We start from the raw sequence: 17,370 nt of genomic DNA, 5'->3' as shown, positions 1-17,370 counted from the left end.
ATTCAAACTCCGTTTAATTCGAACAAATTTTCGGGCTCCTTCGAGTTTAAATTGTCAAGATTCGGCCACATCAATACTGTCAAAGGCCCCAAAGGCAAATAAAAATTTATCTGAGCTCACAAATGGTCAGTGGTTGCAAGTCAGGCCCACACCATTGTTATTATCATACATAGTTGCAAGCACTTTTGTTCCACCACCAAATTGGTCAGGCCTTCTTTTGTCTGAAATAGTCGGACAAAAGCCTTAGAGGTCTGGGAACCAGCGATATAGCCATGCACACCTGATCATTTCACTTGTGTGGCATGACATTGTTGTTTTCATCTCCTCTCCAGGGTTTGAGGCCGGTCCTTGTCATGGAGAGCACCACTGCTCTCCTCTCGCTGTATGCCTCCCTTTGCCACCATGAAGAGAGTAAGCGCCCGAAACTCGTAGCTGGAACTCCCCATCTAAGCAGAACCCCCCCTGTTGCAGCCAGCCGAGAGCTGAGCCTGAAGTTGAGCCTGCTGACAGACCAGCTGTGTGTCCTGGTCAACGATGACAGCAACCCTGAACTTGCCCTCCGTGCAGCAGGCAGTCTGTGTGCCACTCTCGCCATTCCAGGGCTTCTCACTGCCACCAATCTGGACGTCATCAGATCCACCCTCGTGCGGGTGGCGACGCAAGAATCTGCACCTCCTGTCGGGTGAGGACTCAACCGGCTAATTCTCCTCTTCTTTAATTTTACCAGCGTATTCCGGAGGCATTTTTGTCCTTTGCAGTAACATGCCAAATGTGATATACAGTCAAACCCGGTTATAACGAAATCAACAGGATTCGGAAATAGTTGTTCGCTAGGTCTAGAATTATTTTATATCTGAGATTCACAAAGAAAGTGACAATATTTTATGCCCATGGAACGTAATGATCATAAAGCATATAGATAGGATTCCGTGTTTTTTTAGATTATATTTTGTGAAATGCAGAGGGTGTTTTTCGGAGTTTATTTTTTGCCAGAAATTCAGTGTTTATCGGAGTTTCTTTTGGTTAGATTCCCAATTCTCCAAAATTTTGAGTTAAATTTTACTCTGTTCTTATTTTATTTTAAACCCTTTCCTTACCGCACCCAAGTGCCATCAATCAGCCATAATCGATGGATTGTGCGCGCCGCTAAAATTCAAATTTGGTGCACTGGTACATGTTAAGCCATCTGGGGGTAGCTGAAGAACTATAGTTTCCATTTCGATGTAGTTTCTTTTTTTCATGTAAGGCAGCGAATTATCAGCAATAAATCACCGGCGCAAAACAAAACCTACTCTTGTTACAAAATGGCATTGAGCGTGTGTCGGGTGCTTCCTGAAAAAGCTTTGTGAATTGCCTGATTCAGCTACGTCGCCTGCGAAAGTTTTGGATGAAACAAGCAGTGAGGTGTCGGAGGATGATATCACATCGCCTGATTTTAGCTCCGACAGCGACAGCTCGTCAAATCGATCTGGAGCTTCAACAGGTGCTTGAAGTGAGCCTCCTTCAAGCATGCATATTGGTCTTGAGCCCGTGCACCTGTTCTATATACAGTAATCGCTCGTTATAATGAACTCAACGGGACGGCAAAAAAAATTAAGTAAGCGGTAATTCAATAATTATTCAAAAAATGTCTGTACTTTGAAATAGCCAAACCCCTGGTTGCATGAAACATTCAGCTTCCTTCTCCATCTTATGAAATCTAATGGTTCAAATCTTTCACTGTTGTAAAAAAACAACCCCTCCTACCTCTAAAATGCACAAATAGTGTGGTTCAATCTGGAAATCGGAACAGTGGCTTTTGTCAGGGTCCAGAAGTAGATTGGCCCATTGTACTGTACAACCCTTGACTAGATAAACAGGAAAGTCCCTTTTGTCGATAATTCAAGATAAAAGGAAAAGTGCTTTTTATTTTGCCATTGTGACATTTGTCGAACATTTTTAACACTGAGTGTTTTTCGGAGTTTATCGGATTTATCCAAAAACACAGATACCTGCATCTAACTTAGACTCGCAAAATAGTTGTCATGCTATGTTATTCTATTTTTGTAAGTTTCCGGTCCAAAGTAACTATGACAAATCCATAGTTTGGTTCAATGGACACATGAACACGTCTGGGAGTGCGCTTCTTCTAATTCTTTGCACTGCGGGAAAACAGAATAACAGGAAAGGGGAGATATGTGAAATGCACTACCTCCAGTTGGTGCAACTGGTGAGCATGTCTTTGAAACTCTTGTACCTTTTCCCGCAGACCACGAAAAATGCACGTGATTGGAGAAAATGCAACAACCGATAATGCAACTGGATGGGAGTAAATGAATGGGAAAGCAACTTTTGCACAGTGGTGCATTCTGCATTGTACGTCTGTGGGCTTGAAGCTCCCACTTGCACGAATCCAGTGAAACTGAAAGTAAATGGAAATAGATAACGTGCGTCGGGCGGAAAAAGGATGCCAAAGAGCCGCTGTCCAAGGCCATCGATTGGCACACTCTTACCAGAGCCGTGTATACAGAGAGTTTGGTCAATGGGAGGCGCGGGCAGAGCCAGGGCGTGCACCAGACGCAGATAGTGGGCTAGACATACTCCCTTGGCCAACCAAAAGCCTAAAAGAATCCCCTAGCGGTGGTAGCGGGAAACTCTCTTGGTCCAAGGTATATGTTGGTATATGGTTCTAATTAGCGCAGCGCGTAAGAGTGAAGTGTAGTAACCCTTTATGGTTGAAAATAGGATGCACGTGATGTTTCGATTGTGATCATGCAGAAAGTTGTAAGAAACGTACGCGCCGCTCAACTCTGTTTTGCTCAAGTAGAACGTGACCGTTCGGACGGCAGATTCCCGGCCCTCAGCGCTTGGCGTACGAATTATGTCGACCGTTTCACTAGTCGCGCTCTTCTACCATGACTTTGAATGACCATGATTGAAACATCACGTGCATCCTATTTTCTGTCACCGAGAGTTACTCCGACTCACTTATCAGGTTTGTTTGTCACAACCACCGCCAGGTTATTATTTCCGACTTGATTGGCCACATTTGAATTTGTGAAGACGCCCTAGAACACGCCCAGCCCGCTTTCGGCCAATGGCGCCTCCTCATTTGTCTCCTATACTTCCCAACGAATGGCCAAACTCTCCACATACACGGCTCTGACTCTTACTCAGAGCCATATACGCACTTCAGCAGCAGCACCACCCCTTAAAGAGCTGGTTGGCGCAGCGCAAATTCTTGCCCAGCTACCGTGGCTTTTTGCTTTTCCTCGTCTTCCAATGTTCCACCGCAATGTTGCCAAGGTTACATGCAAAAAAGCAGAGCCAGCTCGTGGCATCTGATGTGGCGAAGCCGAATCTGTCGAGTGCAGTGCGACGGAAACTTTCCTGGGGAAGCCGACTAAAGCCAAAAGGTGCTGCGGTATAGCACAATAAAGGTTTTATTTTGTGCTGAAATTTTGGCACACCTCTTTCTGGTCATTTTTGCAAGAGAAATTTCTCAGCTTTGGCATTTTGTTTTGTTTTCTCAGTGGTGCCACTTTGAGTTTGTTTTATTCAATGTGGGCTGAAAGTTAATTGAAATTAGTGCAGCAGGAGTGTGCAACAAATAATAGTTTGCTATATCTGATACTTTGCTATTCTTGGGTTCGTTATAAATAGGATCCTTATGATGCTATTCCTGTGTTCCTAACAAAATTCAACACTCCACGATTCTTGCTGTGATTGTGGAACCTCTCTTTATTTAGTACTGCTGGTGCAAAAATAAATACAAATGCTAAGAAGGAAGAAATCTGTTAGGAATTCACTTTTTGAAACTTGTGCAGCAGTTGGTTTCTCTTTTCCTGCTCATGCGACAAAAGCACCGGTTGTTTCCTTTTTTTCAGTGCTGAGCACGGGGACCTCTTGGCTGCCGCTGTGAGGCTCAACTTGCCCCTTGCAGATGATGTGCTTTCTCTGTTGAAGGAAGAGATCTGTCGAGGTAGGAAAGGAAGCACATTTCTCCTTTCGCAACATCACAGACTCAACACTGGCACACTTTCAGTGGTGTGATTGGTCCAAGTCATTGTGAGGCAGCCAAAAGTCTATTTTGGAGCAGCAAAAACTTTTGGAGCACGAGCACACACTTCATTTTCATTCCTACCACTCTGAATATGATATGTTAAGATTTATGTATTGACTTGTCCAACTATAGAAGACACTGTCTACTTTACCTTAGCAGTTCTGTGGAACCTTTTGTTAGCTTAAAGGGCAACTTCGCTTCATTTTTGGTTTTGAAAAAACAATGCAGTCCTCTTCAGTATCACCTAGGAAGACCACACGTGAAATCTTACGACGCAGTTCTGTCTAAATGTTTCTTAAACGGTCCGGCAAACTTTGCAACTCGCCAAGTTGCCGAAATCGGCTGACTTGAGCGGGCGAATTCAGGCGCAACAAACAGCGCAGTCAAGGCTACGGCATGGGCGGAGCCAACATTGAGCTAAACGCCATCTACATGGCCCCCTTTTGCTTGTTTTCACTTCTCCGGGCGAGCGTAGCGCATGACGTCAGCAACGTTGCCTCTCGGCGCTCAGCAGTGTCCACATGATTGACGTAACGCGCCTGCGCAGCGCGTTTCTTGGGAGCCGTCCGGCCGCCCGCCGTGGTTCCGCCGTTACCACTGTCTTCCGCGTCACAAACCGCCGTCGTCGTCTCACCGATTGTGATTATTGTCTCTCGGAGTTTCGTCCACACTACGGACACCACGTGCGCGCACACTTATGCCGCAGTTGTGCAGACGTCGTCGATTGCCGTAGACGCCAAAGCGTGGCGAAGAGTGCGGTGCAGACGACACTCGCGCCTGCCACACGCCCGCCCCAATCCCGCCCGTCGTTGGGCCGAGGATCCGTGACATCTCGTACCCCGTGATGGCCATGTACTTGGCAACCCGAGGCCAATGTTGCCGGGCGGAGCCGAAGTTTCGGTTTCGATTTCCGCTCGTGTTTAAAATCAGATTTAAAAATATATATCCCATTTTTCGTGAAGCAAACGACGTAGTGTGTTTTACTAGGGCTTTTTTAATTCGAAATCAATCATTATCCCGAAATCTTCGGAATTGAGCGGAGTTGCCCTTTAAATTCCACAGCAGATTTGATTCCCTCAAACACAGCTCTAGCTAGCTGTTCAGTTGCATGCAGAGGCACCAGGCATGGCATGGCAACAACAGTGAACTATTTTAGGTATGAACTCAAAGGTAAATCAAATTTCATATTCCATGGGAATAATGTTAGAATAATATTGACCCTCGAAATGGATGTTTCATGCAAGTTCTAAAGCAGTGGTTTTCAAGTATGGATGTGTCGGGGACCCCTTGGACACCCGCCAAAGCGATGGGGGACCCCATGCCAGGCAGTAGAAGGGGAATGGGGAGTATATAAAATAAGACAACTAATTGCAGTGTGAAAAGTGCATCCTTACTGTTATAGACAGGGGAAGCGAGAAGCATCAAGTAAATGGATGGATAGATGGTAATGGCTGTACCCTTTATAGCAGGCTGTAGCTTGCGCCACCTAGCCAGGGTCAATTCCAAATTTATTTTTTTTCTTTTCAAGAAAAGAGGGAGGGGGGCTTTAGGGTTGAGGTGAGGGCTTTGTGGACCCCCAGCAGGTCTGCAGAACCCCATTTGAGAACCACTGTTTTAAAGGTTCTAGCAAAACTGCAATTCTTAATTTGGATTAAAAACGGAGCTTTTCTCATCTGGTTGTGAAAATCATTTGCATTTTATGTGTAGAACTTCATGACGAGAAAATTAGGCATATGAACGTCAACAATGCATTCTTAAAACAATCCAGCCAAACCTATTACTGTTATTACCAAGCTTACATCCACTGCTTCATCAAATTTAGTTTTAATTTACTCTTATGACTTCGTCAATGCACGGATATGGCCGATGCAAAGGTGATAAGTAAACAAAAGAGTTGGCATAAAAATTAAACCTATAGAGCAGTCCAAATAAAGCTTCTCGCAATACTAAATCTTGGCTAAATCTCAAATTAGAAAAGAAAATATGCCAAAATATTGCAGTCTATCATAAACACTAGCTGCATTTTTTCTGTAAGATCCCCCACTCCCGAAATATGACCCGCCCCTATGTTTTGCTTGATTTGCTATATCTTTTTAAACACCGAAAGATAGCCCACTTCTAGTAATAGTAGTGTTCCAATCAATGATGGCCTCGGCATAAATGCGGCTAATTAGCTATGGTAGGATATAAGCAATCATTGATGACTGGGAAGTAGTCATCTTGGCTTCGTTGCCCCATTCTTCTTGAATGTGCATCTTCAACTTTTCTTGATTGTACACCGAAAGTTAGCCCACTCCATATTTTCTCCTGATTTGCTCTTGATTTTAGGTGGGCTATCTCGGGATTTTACGGTATTCAGGAATGTTTACTGCAAGGTAGAGTTGTTACATCAGCACCCTCAAAGTTCTTTCTTTATAAGTATAGTCAATGCCTGCATGTGCAGCATCCCACTCTGTGCTTCCTCATAGCACGCGGGTGTGCTGCGGCGAAGCAAGATATGCAAATTCGCTATGCCTTCTTCGCGGTGAAGTGCACTTAACAAATCTAGCCAACCCACCAAAACAGACTATGAACATGAGAAATACTGCGAGACTTCAGAGTACTGCCAGCATTCAATACATAGATCGAATCAAGTTGTATGTAATTTGAAGCGATAATGGAAAGTTCCGAAAATTTGCACACACCTACAGTAATGATCTGGCTGTATAGCGGGGCCTGAGTTATTATATATTTTCAGTGTTAATAAAGTGAAATGCTGAGCACTTCGGTGAAGTTTGGCACAAATGGCGCAGCAATCACATGGCCGCACTTTCTCCCATCAGGATATCATCCCACAAAGACGGAACGGGTTCTCAGAATGAGCACGGCATGTGCGAGCAACACGTTGTCCCTCTCCTTCATGCTTCCTAGCCTTACAGAGAGCTTTGTGAGCTCCATTCGTGGTGAGTTTTTTTTCGTCTGCAGTTTCTTGGATTGCTGCAAACTCTCGGAAACCGCCCCCTAAGTGGGCTTCTTGGTGCATTCATTATTTTGTGGCCAGATAATAGAGCTCCCTATCAGAAGCTGCTGGCCAAGTATCTGTTGGATGTCGTTTGCCGAGCGGAGAAATGCGGAACGACTGTCCACCATGCCGCTCTGCTGCGGAGTGTGGTTGCAACTTGGATTGAGAGCCTTGGATCAGAACAGCGAACTGCTGCCATTGAGGATTTCGTGGAGGCATCATTGTTGGTGCAGAAACTAGCTCAGATGTGTAGTGCAAGGTTGGTGTTACCTTTTCATTTGTAAACCACCCACCTTGAAGTGAGAGATGCTAAACCCCGCTTTTCACTTTTCAGTGACATTCGAGAAATCTATTCCACTATATTGGAGACCTGCCTGAAAGCAAATATTGTGAGTTTGTGTTTTTTATGACATTATCGAGAAGTGTGCTCATGGTTTAAACCTGTGTGCATATGATTTAAGCCTGTGTGCATGGGATTTAAACAAAGATTATTGAAATCTTGCAAGTTTTGTGGAGATATATATTTGCTGGAAATTATTCAGTCAAATGGATCTTTATGAATGGGTTGTGTACAGGGTGTTTCATTTTAAGCTTAAGCTTGGGGCACTCAAGTGCTTTTTGTAGAAGCTTATTTTTGATGGCATATTGTTTTGCTTTAGTCAATAAAAATGATCAGTTCTAAATGGCAAGACGTCCTAGGAAACTCGCAATAATAGAAATACACGGGCACTATTTTCTCTTTTTGAAGGGGGGGAAGGGGGGGGGGGGGGGGGTGATCGGACCGGATCGGATCGGGTCCGCACTATTTTAACAAATATTGATGAATGAAAATGGTTAATTGTGTGAAATAGTTCATTGCGTGGTGATTATGAACGTTACTATTATTGCTCTTTTTAGGCCCATTGCGTATTATATTTTGATAGAAATGTCAAATTGTTAAGTGTAGGAGACATTAGTCGTATACAGCAATTATTTGAGAAAACGCCGTCTGATGGCACCCCCTGGTGTCTGCTCCGAAACGCAGAGAGAGGGCTGTGTCACAATCTTTGATTAGATATTAAATAGGGAAATCGGCCACTTATGAGTGTGATTTCGGGTTTTTTAGGATGCTTAGAGCCCATAAATTGAGTTATCACCATAAATAGACGATTTCAGAATCCAGTGTCCCTTAAAGGGGCCCTGCAACGATATTGGGTAGAAAGGTTTCTCACCAGTTTACTGGCAGTAGTGGAACCCAAGAATATTCGACTGCAATGCCACTGACCAAAAAGAGTCTTCGTTGTGCTGGAATGCCAAGGATAAAAGCGGTCTTTTTCTCGTAGTCTCTCCTTCGCAAAACTTTATGACGGAGCTGCGGGGACAATGCCAACAATGCGATCCTCCGGAGTGCGTCATCAAGCTTTGCGATTCCTGCTGTAACAATGTTTAAATGCTGCTCATACAGTGGACTCGAGGAATGCGTAGGCATTCGATTTTGACTCGTGACACTAAATGCCTCGCCATGCATTCAGGTAGTGACTCGTGTCCAATTGCTGGGACGACGGGGATAGCCGACCCTTAAAGGGACACATGCAAAGGAAATGAACTGGTAGGCCTGTGCGCTGCGTCGCCGCCGCCGCAAACTCACGCCGCCACCGCACGCTGACAGCACGTTTCTCCACGCCGGCGTCGCCGCCGCCGCACAAGTTTGTCTGCTTCGGGGCGCCGCTGCCGTCATCTGACCGGCGCACAGGTCTATCACATCTGCTTGCGCTTTTTCACGAGTTTCCTTTGGGCTCTAAAAGTTACCTATTCATCTTAGTTTTTTGTTATACTTCAAACAAAGATGAATAAGTTACTTTCAGAGGCCATAGGAAGCTTCCGAAAGAGCGCAAGCACCATGTGATGAATAAGGGCGAATCACGTGATAAATAAGGGCCACTTTTTTGCGGCGCCAGCTGGCGCCAACTACAAATTCGTATAGCGCCGTAAATAAAGCTCTAAAAATTGTTTTTCTTTGTTGTAAAATAATTTTATGACATCCTTTTCCCATCTAAGCCGTTGAAAAAAATTTTTTTTTTCCTTTGCATGTGTCCTTTAACAATGCGTGGAACTCCGCGCGCGCCCTGTGCTCTGCCAACCCCAATGCAGGACTATGTTGAAAACTTTGGCGGCATATAATCGGCTCCAGATCACGTGGCCACTTTTTCTGGCTGCGAGTTGAAGACATAAACGGTGTTCGTTTTCCTAAAATTTTTTCTGCGGCTGCCATTGCGTAGAAAAAAAAAAGCAACATGTGTTTGATAGGGTATAAATGTGAAGGAATAATTGCAAGCTGTATTTATTGAAAGTGGAAAAATTGCATCGCCCCTTTAAAGGGACACTGACACCCCCAAATATGTTTTTAATTTTTTTGCCAGGCGATTAATAATGATGTCGGAAGACTACTCATTTATTATTTCTCTACATCGTCACATATATTTTCAGTAAAGCAAAAAAAATGCAACTGCTGAAAATCAAAACCGAAACTGGACGGGGGTATAAAGCAATATAGAGGAGGAGAGCGTTGCCAAAATTTATGTGGCTGTGCAACTTTTTTTTTTTTTCAATCAGCCCTTTTGCAGCGTTTTAGAAGTCACAAAAATGGGTATCATATTTCTTTTTCTATCTTGATTATTGAGTGGGTGGCTTCGATGACCCACGACTTTGATTATATTTGGTGGTCGTGTCTAAACCATAGAAAATGGCACGTGACTGCAGCGAAGAGATTGAGCGCGACTCAAACCGGCCAGTTCTGATCGGCGATTTTCGGGCAGAAAGAAAATGAATTTCAAGCCTCAAATTATGTTCTGGGTAGTTGGGCTCTCATGTGTCATGAACAAATAAAAACCTTGGCAGTCATAAATGCACTCTCACTGTCCCTTTAAGACCTGCAGAATCGTCTACTGCCAGGAAGAAAACCAGTTCCCAGTTTCCTTCTCTCCATTCCCTCTCACACTCTTCTTTTCAACTCTCCCCACAGGAGCGGGTCTTTGAGCTACTCCCCGCAGAAAGGAGGAGGACCCCCTCCTTTCTCGAATGGAAAGGAGGAATTGAGGGAGAGCCTCCTCCTTTCTGCTTTTGGTTGGCCTATAACAGAAGTTTCTAAAAAAAGGCTGTGAAAGATACACTAATGCGCTCTGTACAGGCGAGTTCTATTGCCAGGGGGACATTATATAGGGACTAACTGTCACGATAAGTCAGATAATTAACTAAAATTGGTTGCTTAACTTTTAAGTAGCGAAAATAAATAGATGGTTTAAATTGGAAACTTGTACAGCATCATTGAAAACTACTGAATCAATCTATTGTAGAAAGATTTGGTGCACATGCTTCGTTTTTTTTTGGTCCCAAAAATGCATTCAAATGAGATGTGCCCGCAAAGTTTTTCGTTTTTTATCAGCTGCGTTTTTGCACTGTCAGTCTTGCACCTTAGTGCAAGTGGTATCTTTAGCGCACCACCGTTCTTTTTACATGCTCAAAATTTTTTTTTAAAATTTATTTACGGTAGTAGTTTTTAATGATACTTGGCAAATTTAAAACTGGATGTATGGTTATTTGCACTAATTAAAAAGTTAATCAACAAATTTTTATTAATTATTCGTCTTATCGTGATGATTAGCCCCTGGGCCGTGTAACTCACCTGTACAGACTGCATTACAGTAAAACCTCGTTATAGCAAAGTTGAAGGAGCGGTCGTAATTATTTTAGTTTGTTTTAGCCAATGTTCATTTCTTCCCACTATTAGCAAGCAAGGGGAATTATGATTGCTTTGTTATATCCATTAGTTTGTTATATCCAATTTTGTTATAACAAGGTTTTACTGTAGTGTAGCTTTCACAACTTTCTTTTTTAAATCTGTTAAATTCAGAATTAAACATCCTGTACGAGGATGTCATTACCACGCTTCTCATCATTGTCATCATCATTGACCCGCATTCCATTCATCAAACTTCGTCAGTCATGATCACGCCGGATGAGCTTTATGAAGCTCATTCAGCCTTTAGCTAGCTCAGGTTCGAGCTTAGCTACAGGCGGTTGTAAATTAAAATTTTTCTGGGCAGCAGCCTGTTCCACTTGGTCTGAATCCTTGCTCACAATATTTTGAGACTATGGATGAATCAATGGGTAAGGTCGGTACACTGAGGTAAGGTCGGCTATGATGGCTTCTGCCAGATTGTTCAAAGCAGCGTTTCATCAAACACGAGATGCACGGGGCTCTTTAGCACGAGCCCCACTACTTCCTTTCTAACATTATATGCAACAGAGTAATGGATAAAAACAAAAAAACTTACACTAAACTTTTTCTTCTTTTGCAATGTTTTTAGTTCGTAATGTGCCTCTCTCATTGCTTTTTCTTAAAGACTTAACAGAAAAATATTTCTGCATGTAGTACAGGCAGGTTTTGTCACAACAATCTACTCGGAGAGCTCGTTGATGGCTTCGATTTTGTGGAAACCTTTCAAACATGAAAGGCCACTAGGATCTGGGCTGCAGCCCACTCCCACGAATGGTGGGTCGCCGACCGCCGCTTGTTGTGTGGCATAAGGCCAATAAACTGTCCTCAAGCTTGTGTAACACCCCCCCCCCCCCCCCTTTTGTGCTCCACCATAGCCAAGCCAGCCCCTTCTGTTGCTGGTCCAGTCTGTGATCTGCCACATGCCAAGGGAAGCAATGTCAGCAGACGAACGTCTGGTGCAACTTCTCTCCGACGGCCGGCTCCACGATTCCAGCCATCTTGCTGGCAAATGCCTCGCGGGACTCGTCAATAAGCTGACTGCCGGGGACGTGGAGAAAGTGCTGCAATGCCTGCAGTCCTCTTGGCAGCCACAGTGGACCCTTGCAAAAGCAGACCTGCTGCTGTGGGTCACAAAAGGGTTGCTGCTCAGAGGATATCCGGATTTGGCAAAGTACACAAATTTGGTGAGACTGGTTCATCGAAGGGCAAAGGAATGGCTGTATCCCTCCAAAGAGCAATTAAATTTAATGTTTGCATTCTAGGATGTTATCGTTTTATGTTATTTGAGTTTCCATTGCACAAGCTCATTATAAAAAAAATTGTATGTACTATATAGTACCTTCTGTTATTGTTTTTTTTGAGTTGCACATGTCTGCCTCATGTTCCCAATACTTTGTTTTGAACCATTGTTAAAAGTGCTAAAAAAAGGGAACACAAGAGAAGACAAACACTGTCTTTTTAGCGCTTTTAACCATGGTTCAAAACAGTCATCACCAACTAGCCCACTAACGAGTACTTTTACTGTTCCCAATATGTTTTTGTTTGTCTGTGCAGCAATACTGTTTGAGCATGTTATATAGACCATTCCACTCAGTGCTCTCAGGGCGGTGACATTTTATTACATCCGGGCATTTCTATGAATGGGGCGCGGTAAAAGAGGGAGAGGGCACGCACCCGATCCCTATGGCAGTCGACAAACCGGCCATTCTCCATTTTTGGCCAGTCCCCACGGGGTGTATTAAATATCTAATGCTCCCTCGCTGCTGCCGCTGTGAGGTGGTTCGCATCTCTATAACATTTACGACTACTCCTGGTGCAGTCTATTGTGATCTGTTCTCTTATTTCAGTAAACAATGAGCTAGCGTACCTTCATTTGGTTACTTCAGTAGCAATGGCATTCACTGGCTGTACTACACTCAACCGCTGCGTCTATTGCGTCTGTAGAAAATATAATCCCAGTGATGGAAGTGCTGCGCCATTTGTGCCATATTGCACCATGTAAGGAAGTCTGCTACATCTCTAGCCAAAGCGTCATTTTTGCTCAAAACTAAACCATACCTATGCCAGGATGGGCTTAAAGCAAAATATAAAAATAATTTATTATTGGTCGGCCCAAATATTTCGAAAAGCAGAAGGGGAAAAAAATGGTATGAATATATTTCACGGCGTTACTCGCCATATAATTTGTTTTATCTTAGGTCTGAGCACAATCGAAAGCTTGAACGCATACAACCTTGAACACACATTTTAAAAGTGTCTCACTGCACCCGATTGGTTTAGCCGATGAAAAAACATGTATAGGGAGATGAATGTCATGATGTCATGCATTTATGCTGTTTGATTGGTCCCATTGGCTCGTAGAGTCAGCTGTAGTGTCGACTTCAGGTGAAACAACAAGTATAGGGATTGTTCGTCAGTCACTCTGGCAGGTTGATGCACTGGCCAGTTGATCGTCGACATTGTCTAAATTACCAGATGATGTCTGCGAGGTCAGGACTAGAAGTCTCGAGAAAACTTTGCAAAATAGTAAGATGGTGGTATACTGTGATAAGACAGAACCAGGATCTTGTGCTCCTGGTGAAATCACTCGATTATCATGTGTACTTCGTGCCATGACTGCAGAGTCCCGTGGCACCTGTGCCGCTCCCGTCAACCTTCACTACATCTCACCACATATGAGCGTGCATGCGTCGGGCTTCACCACTTTACACCGGAGTGCTAAAAGCAGCGGCTGATGTGTCGGAGGGTTAGCTCAATAGGCACGGAATTCATTCTCAGGATTATTACAGACCGACCTTCTTTGTCTTCATTGCAAAATAATCTCTAATAATAATTGTAAAAAAATGCCAAAAAAACACGCGTTTTTCTGGCATTTTGAATTTTTGAATAATTACGGTAGTTCTTGTGCAGTTGTCGAATGAACGAGCAGCTAACTTTGATTTAACTCTAGTTCCAACGCCGCTGAAGAGCAGTGTATATTTGTCGGTGGTTGTTTTTGTAGTTTATGATATTAAAGTTTTGAGTTTGGCAGGTTCATAAAACTTGGGGGACGCGTTTTTATTGGTGCTGGTCTGCAAAAACCAGATATGCTGGTTTTTGCAGGCATTTTGCAGAAATTATATTTACAGGCCAATTAAACTACCAAGTGTAGAACGGGGATGGGAGGGGGGCTTTATCGCAACTGAAGGGTTGGGCTATGATTTATTTTTCAACCATTTTTAGTGCCCATTTTAAATGACTCCACTCGGGCCTTATTTAAAAAAAGAAAGCTATTTATTCTTTTTGCATCCTATTTATTTTTAGCACGAAATGTGATAAGTAATATGCTCCAGTATCAAAGGGGAGCTGGCAATCATTATCACAGAAAAACTCATTTAGATATGCAATCACTTTTTTTTTTTTTTCATTTGCATCTGCTCCAAAAGCGTCGGCGGCTGTTCCATACCAATATTTTGAATGCTACAGAACCTGCTACAAAAGGTTCAAATGCTGCTTCCATCACTCTAAACCTGATTATGCAGTTCCGAGTTTGAAAAAAAGCCTTGCTTGGTTTTTGTGAAATGCCATGCAAGTGTAAACTTTTTCTTGCCCCAGGGTCAGAAACATTAAAACCCAGAGTGATTTTCCTTGTGTGTTACTAGCCATATGTAATAGGATTTTGTTAGCCAAGGAAACGCCATCAGGTCGAGGTTAGGTTTTCGGCGGTGCGTTGAAGTCAATTGCCCACTCATTAGTTGCTTTCCATGTACCACCTACGTGTAAACATCACAAAAAGTTATTTTGGTTAGAAATAGATCACCACAAACATCTGCAATAATGTAAGCCCTATAAGGTCTTCATATCCAAGGCTAGCAGGCAATGTGTGGATTCATTGTTTGTTCAAATACAAGTTGTGCAGTTGTTGTTTCATACTTAAAGAGCATGTTTTCCTTTCTCTTTTTTTTAGCCTAGACTTCCCACATATAGACCTCTTTTGCTTACTCTCGTCCCAAGCCACCTGATAGGTATATCCGGTATGGGCGACAAAAAAATAATGAAACATTTCAGCCTGTAATTAGTAAAAATATAAAGGGGAGACATTTCGAGAATGGGTGGCGGTTATAGCTTATATCTTAAATGTATTCTATTGGCGTGGCGACGGCAAAACAATGTTTTCACCCATACTGTAAGTGGCAATATTTCAAGATGGCAGCGCCCTTGCGAAATAGGTCTATAGTTGCTAAATGCCAAAATCAGTATGAACACTCACTTGCAAAAATCTGCTGCAGCCGCATTCACTTTTCACCGGCGATGACGGACCAACCACACTTTTTCCAAAGTTGTATTTACTTTTTTTTTTATTTGCTTGGCAGGTGACAACAAACAGGATTGTGCCTGGTTAGTCTCTTTATCGGGTACAACATTTTACATTAACTTGCACGTGTAAATCCGCGCATTTTCGCCGAAACGACGTGATTTTCAATTGTGTTTGCACGCCAACCGGACGTCGGGTACTGCCCAGTCTGCAGAGCAAACAATGTGCCAGGTTGAGAGGAGAGAGGTCATTTTCCTCTTTGCTCTTTTTAGTGGAATGGTCTATACAGTGTGTCCCCCTGAAATATTTACAGTGTGTTTTTCGTTGCAAAAATTAATTACACAAGAAAATATTTACAGTGTGTTTTTCATTGCAAAAATTAATTATGCATTGCCAAACACACAGTCTCTGCTCAAATGTAGCACAGTGGTCCGGACTAGATGCGAGTTTCAGAACTAACCGTTACCTTATAAAAAGCTGTGTTTTTTTGGGAAGTTCAGTGGGAAAATGGGGCCCATTCCTGGTAGCTGATGCCATTCAGCTCCATGTATTTGTGGGCTTCAGCCGTCATTTTTCTATTGAAAATTTCCAAAAATTGCCTATAACTTTTGAATAAGACAACGGTTAGTTCTGTAAATTTGGCATCAGGTCTGGACTGCTAGCACTATGTGTTCGGCAAGTACCTTAAAATCCCTTAAGATACCTAAATACCCACCTAAAACCGAGAGAGAAAATTTTGTGAAAATAAGAAGTGGGCTATTTTTCGGTGTGCAATCAAGAAAAGTTAAAAAAATGCTCTTTTTACATCATGTGTCTGTCACACTTGTTATCGCGGCGAGGGGGAACGAAGCAAAAATGACTGTACTTCCCAGTCGGCAATGTTCGCTTATGTCCCACCATAGCTAACTAGACGCATTTACGTTGAGGTAATCATTGATCCGAACAGTATGACTACTAGGAGTGGGCTATCTTCTAAAGAAAATAGCAAATCAAGCCAAAAATAGGGGTGGGTCACCTTTTGGGGGTGGGGCATCTCTCAAGATTTTACAATAGTGGTTTGTTTTTGCGGCGAAAAAAACAAGCTTTTTTTTCGGTGACACCTTGTAGATTGGTTGGCACAATATTGAGAGATTTGTGTTACCTCTTCTCACCATCTCTCGAGCATACTACTATTAAATAAAATAAGCACATGAATAATTTAAAAAAACAACAACATAATTTTCAGCTTGAACAACTGCTGAGGGACGAGAATGTTGGAAGGCATACAGCAGAAGGCTTCGACGTGATTTTACAGCCAGTTGTAAGTTTCTTTTTATGTATGGCCGTCCCTGTGCATCTCCATTTGGTCGTTGACAAGACGGCACGAAATTGGGTGAACTCGAATGCTCAACTTTTGCTGTTTGTGTTGAAGGTGCTGACAAGCGAAGGACACTGTGTACTACGGCTTTTGCATCCACAGAGGTTCTTCGTTGAGACTGCACCAATCCTCATCCAGGGTTTCAATAGTGCCACAAACAAAGGTGAGAAAAGCAATACAGTGATGTCTTGTTAATAGGGACCCGTTAATGGACCGCCCTTCCTCATGCAAATCTGCCTCGTTAATGTAGAAACCCACAGTCTGGATCATGGACAGCTAGAGTTTAGCAACGAACTGGGAAAATACATGCATTTCTGTCTTATTATTATGGACACAAGCTTCTTTGTGAACCCTTTGGGGTCATAGAGTACACCAAGAGCTTCACTATTACTGTCTGCTGTTGGTTGACTTTCCTCAGAAAAAGACAAGACCTGGGTCCCAAACAGTGGTTAGATCTTTTGGGGGGGGCTTTCCAGCGAAATGGGTAAATTCCCCTTTTCTCTTTATGTGTGTCATGGCTGCGGATGACAAACCTGAAGTGCATTCATAAGTCTGTGTAACCCTTGTGCATACAAGTGAAGGCTGGACACTTCCCTCGCCACTTAGAAGGAAGCAAGGATATGTTGGGTGTGAAACGGAACTGGCCATAGACCATGGCAAGTGTAAAATGTAAGCCATTGCTTTTCTGAAGCGAGGCGACATGGAGCTGTGCCTCTGAGGTAGCGGGTTTCTCTCGTTTTAGAGCGCAGCTCTTAGGCGCCCGTTTTCGGGGTTGAGCAGTGTCGGCGTCAGCATGACCGCACGCGTTGCATTATGGAAAATTTTCCCTCTTGATTTAGCGGAAAAATTTTTCGGCTAAATTTGGCGGGAAAATTTATTTGCTAAATTTAGCGGGGAAATTGACATCACCTTACCTCAA

The 17,370-nt window shown here is 43.2% G+C and overlaps 1 protein-coding gene across 1 annotated transcript in view; it reads left to right on the top strand.

The window, feature by feature from the left end:
* Window positions 1–17,370, top strand: part of LOC8027160 (MMS19 nucleotide excision repair protein homolog) — a 74,994-nt gene that overhangs the window by 40,665 nt on the left and 16,959 nt on the right. Inside the window, exons 13-21 of the mRNA XM_029989498.4 lie at window positions 333–411; window positions 472–682; window positions 3,867–3,961; window positions 6,865–6,984; window positions 7,083–7,302; window positions 7,378–7,432; window positions 11,676–11,984; window positions 16,320–16,394; window positions 16,506–16,614. Coding sequence (XP_029845358.3) covers window positions 333–411; window positions 472–682; window positions 3,867–3,961; window positions 6,865–6,984; window positions 7,083–7,302; window positions 7,378–7,432; window positions 11,676–11,984; window positions 16,320–16,394; window positions 16,506–16,614 — 1,273 coding nt within the window. The remainder of the gene's footprint in view (window positions 1–332; window positions 412–471; window positions 683–3,866; window positions 3,962–6,864; window positions 6,985–7,082; window positions 7,303–7,377; window positions 7,433–11,675; window positions 11,985–16,319; window positions 16,395–16,505; window positions 16,615–17,370) is intronic.

Source organism: Ixodes scapularis, unplaced genomic scaffold, assembly GCF_016920785.2.
Source record: "Ixodes scapularis isolate PalLabHiFi unplaced genomic scaffold, ASM1692078v2 PGA_scaffold9__187_contigs__length_104089568, whole genome shotgun sequence".
NCBI lineage: Eukaryota > Metazoa > Arthropoda > Arachnida > Ixodida > Ixodidae > Ixodes > Ixodes scapularis.
The sequence above is the reverse complement of the archived record's forward strand: the minus strand, read 5'-3'. Positions and strand labels throughout refer to the sequence as shown.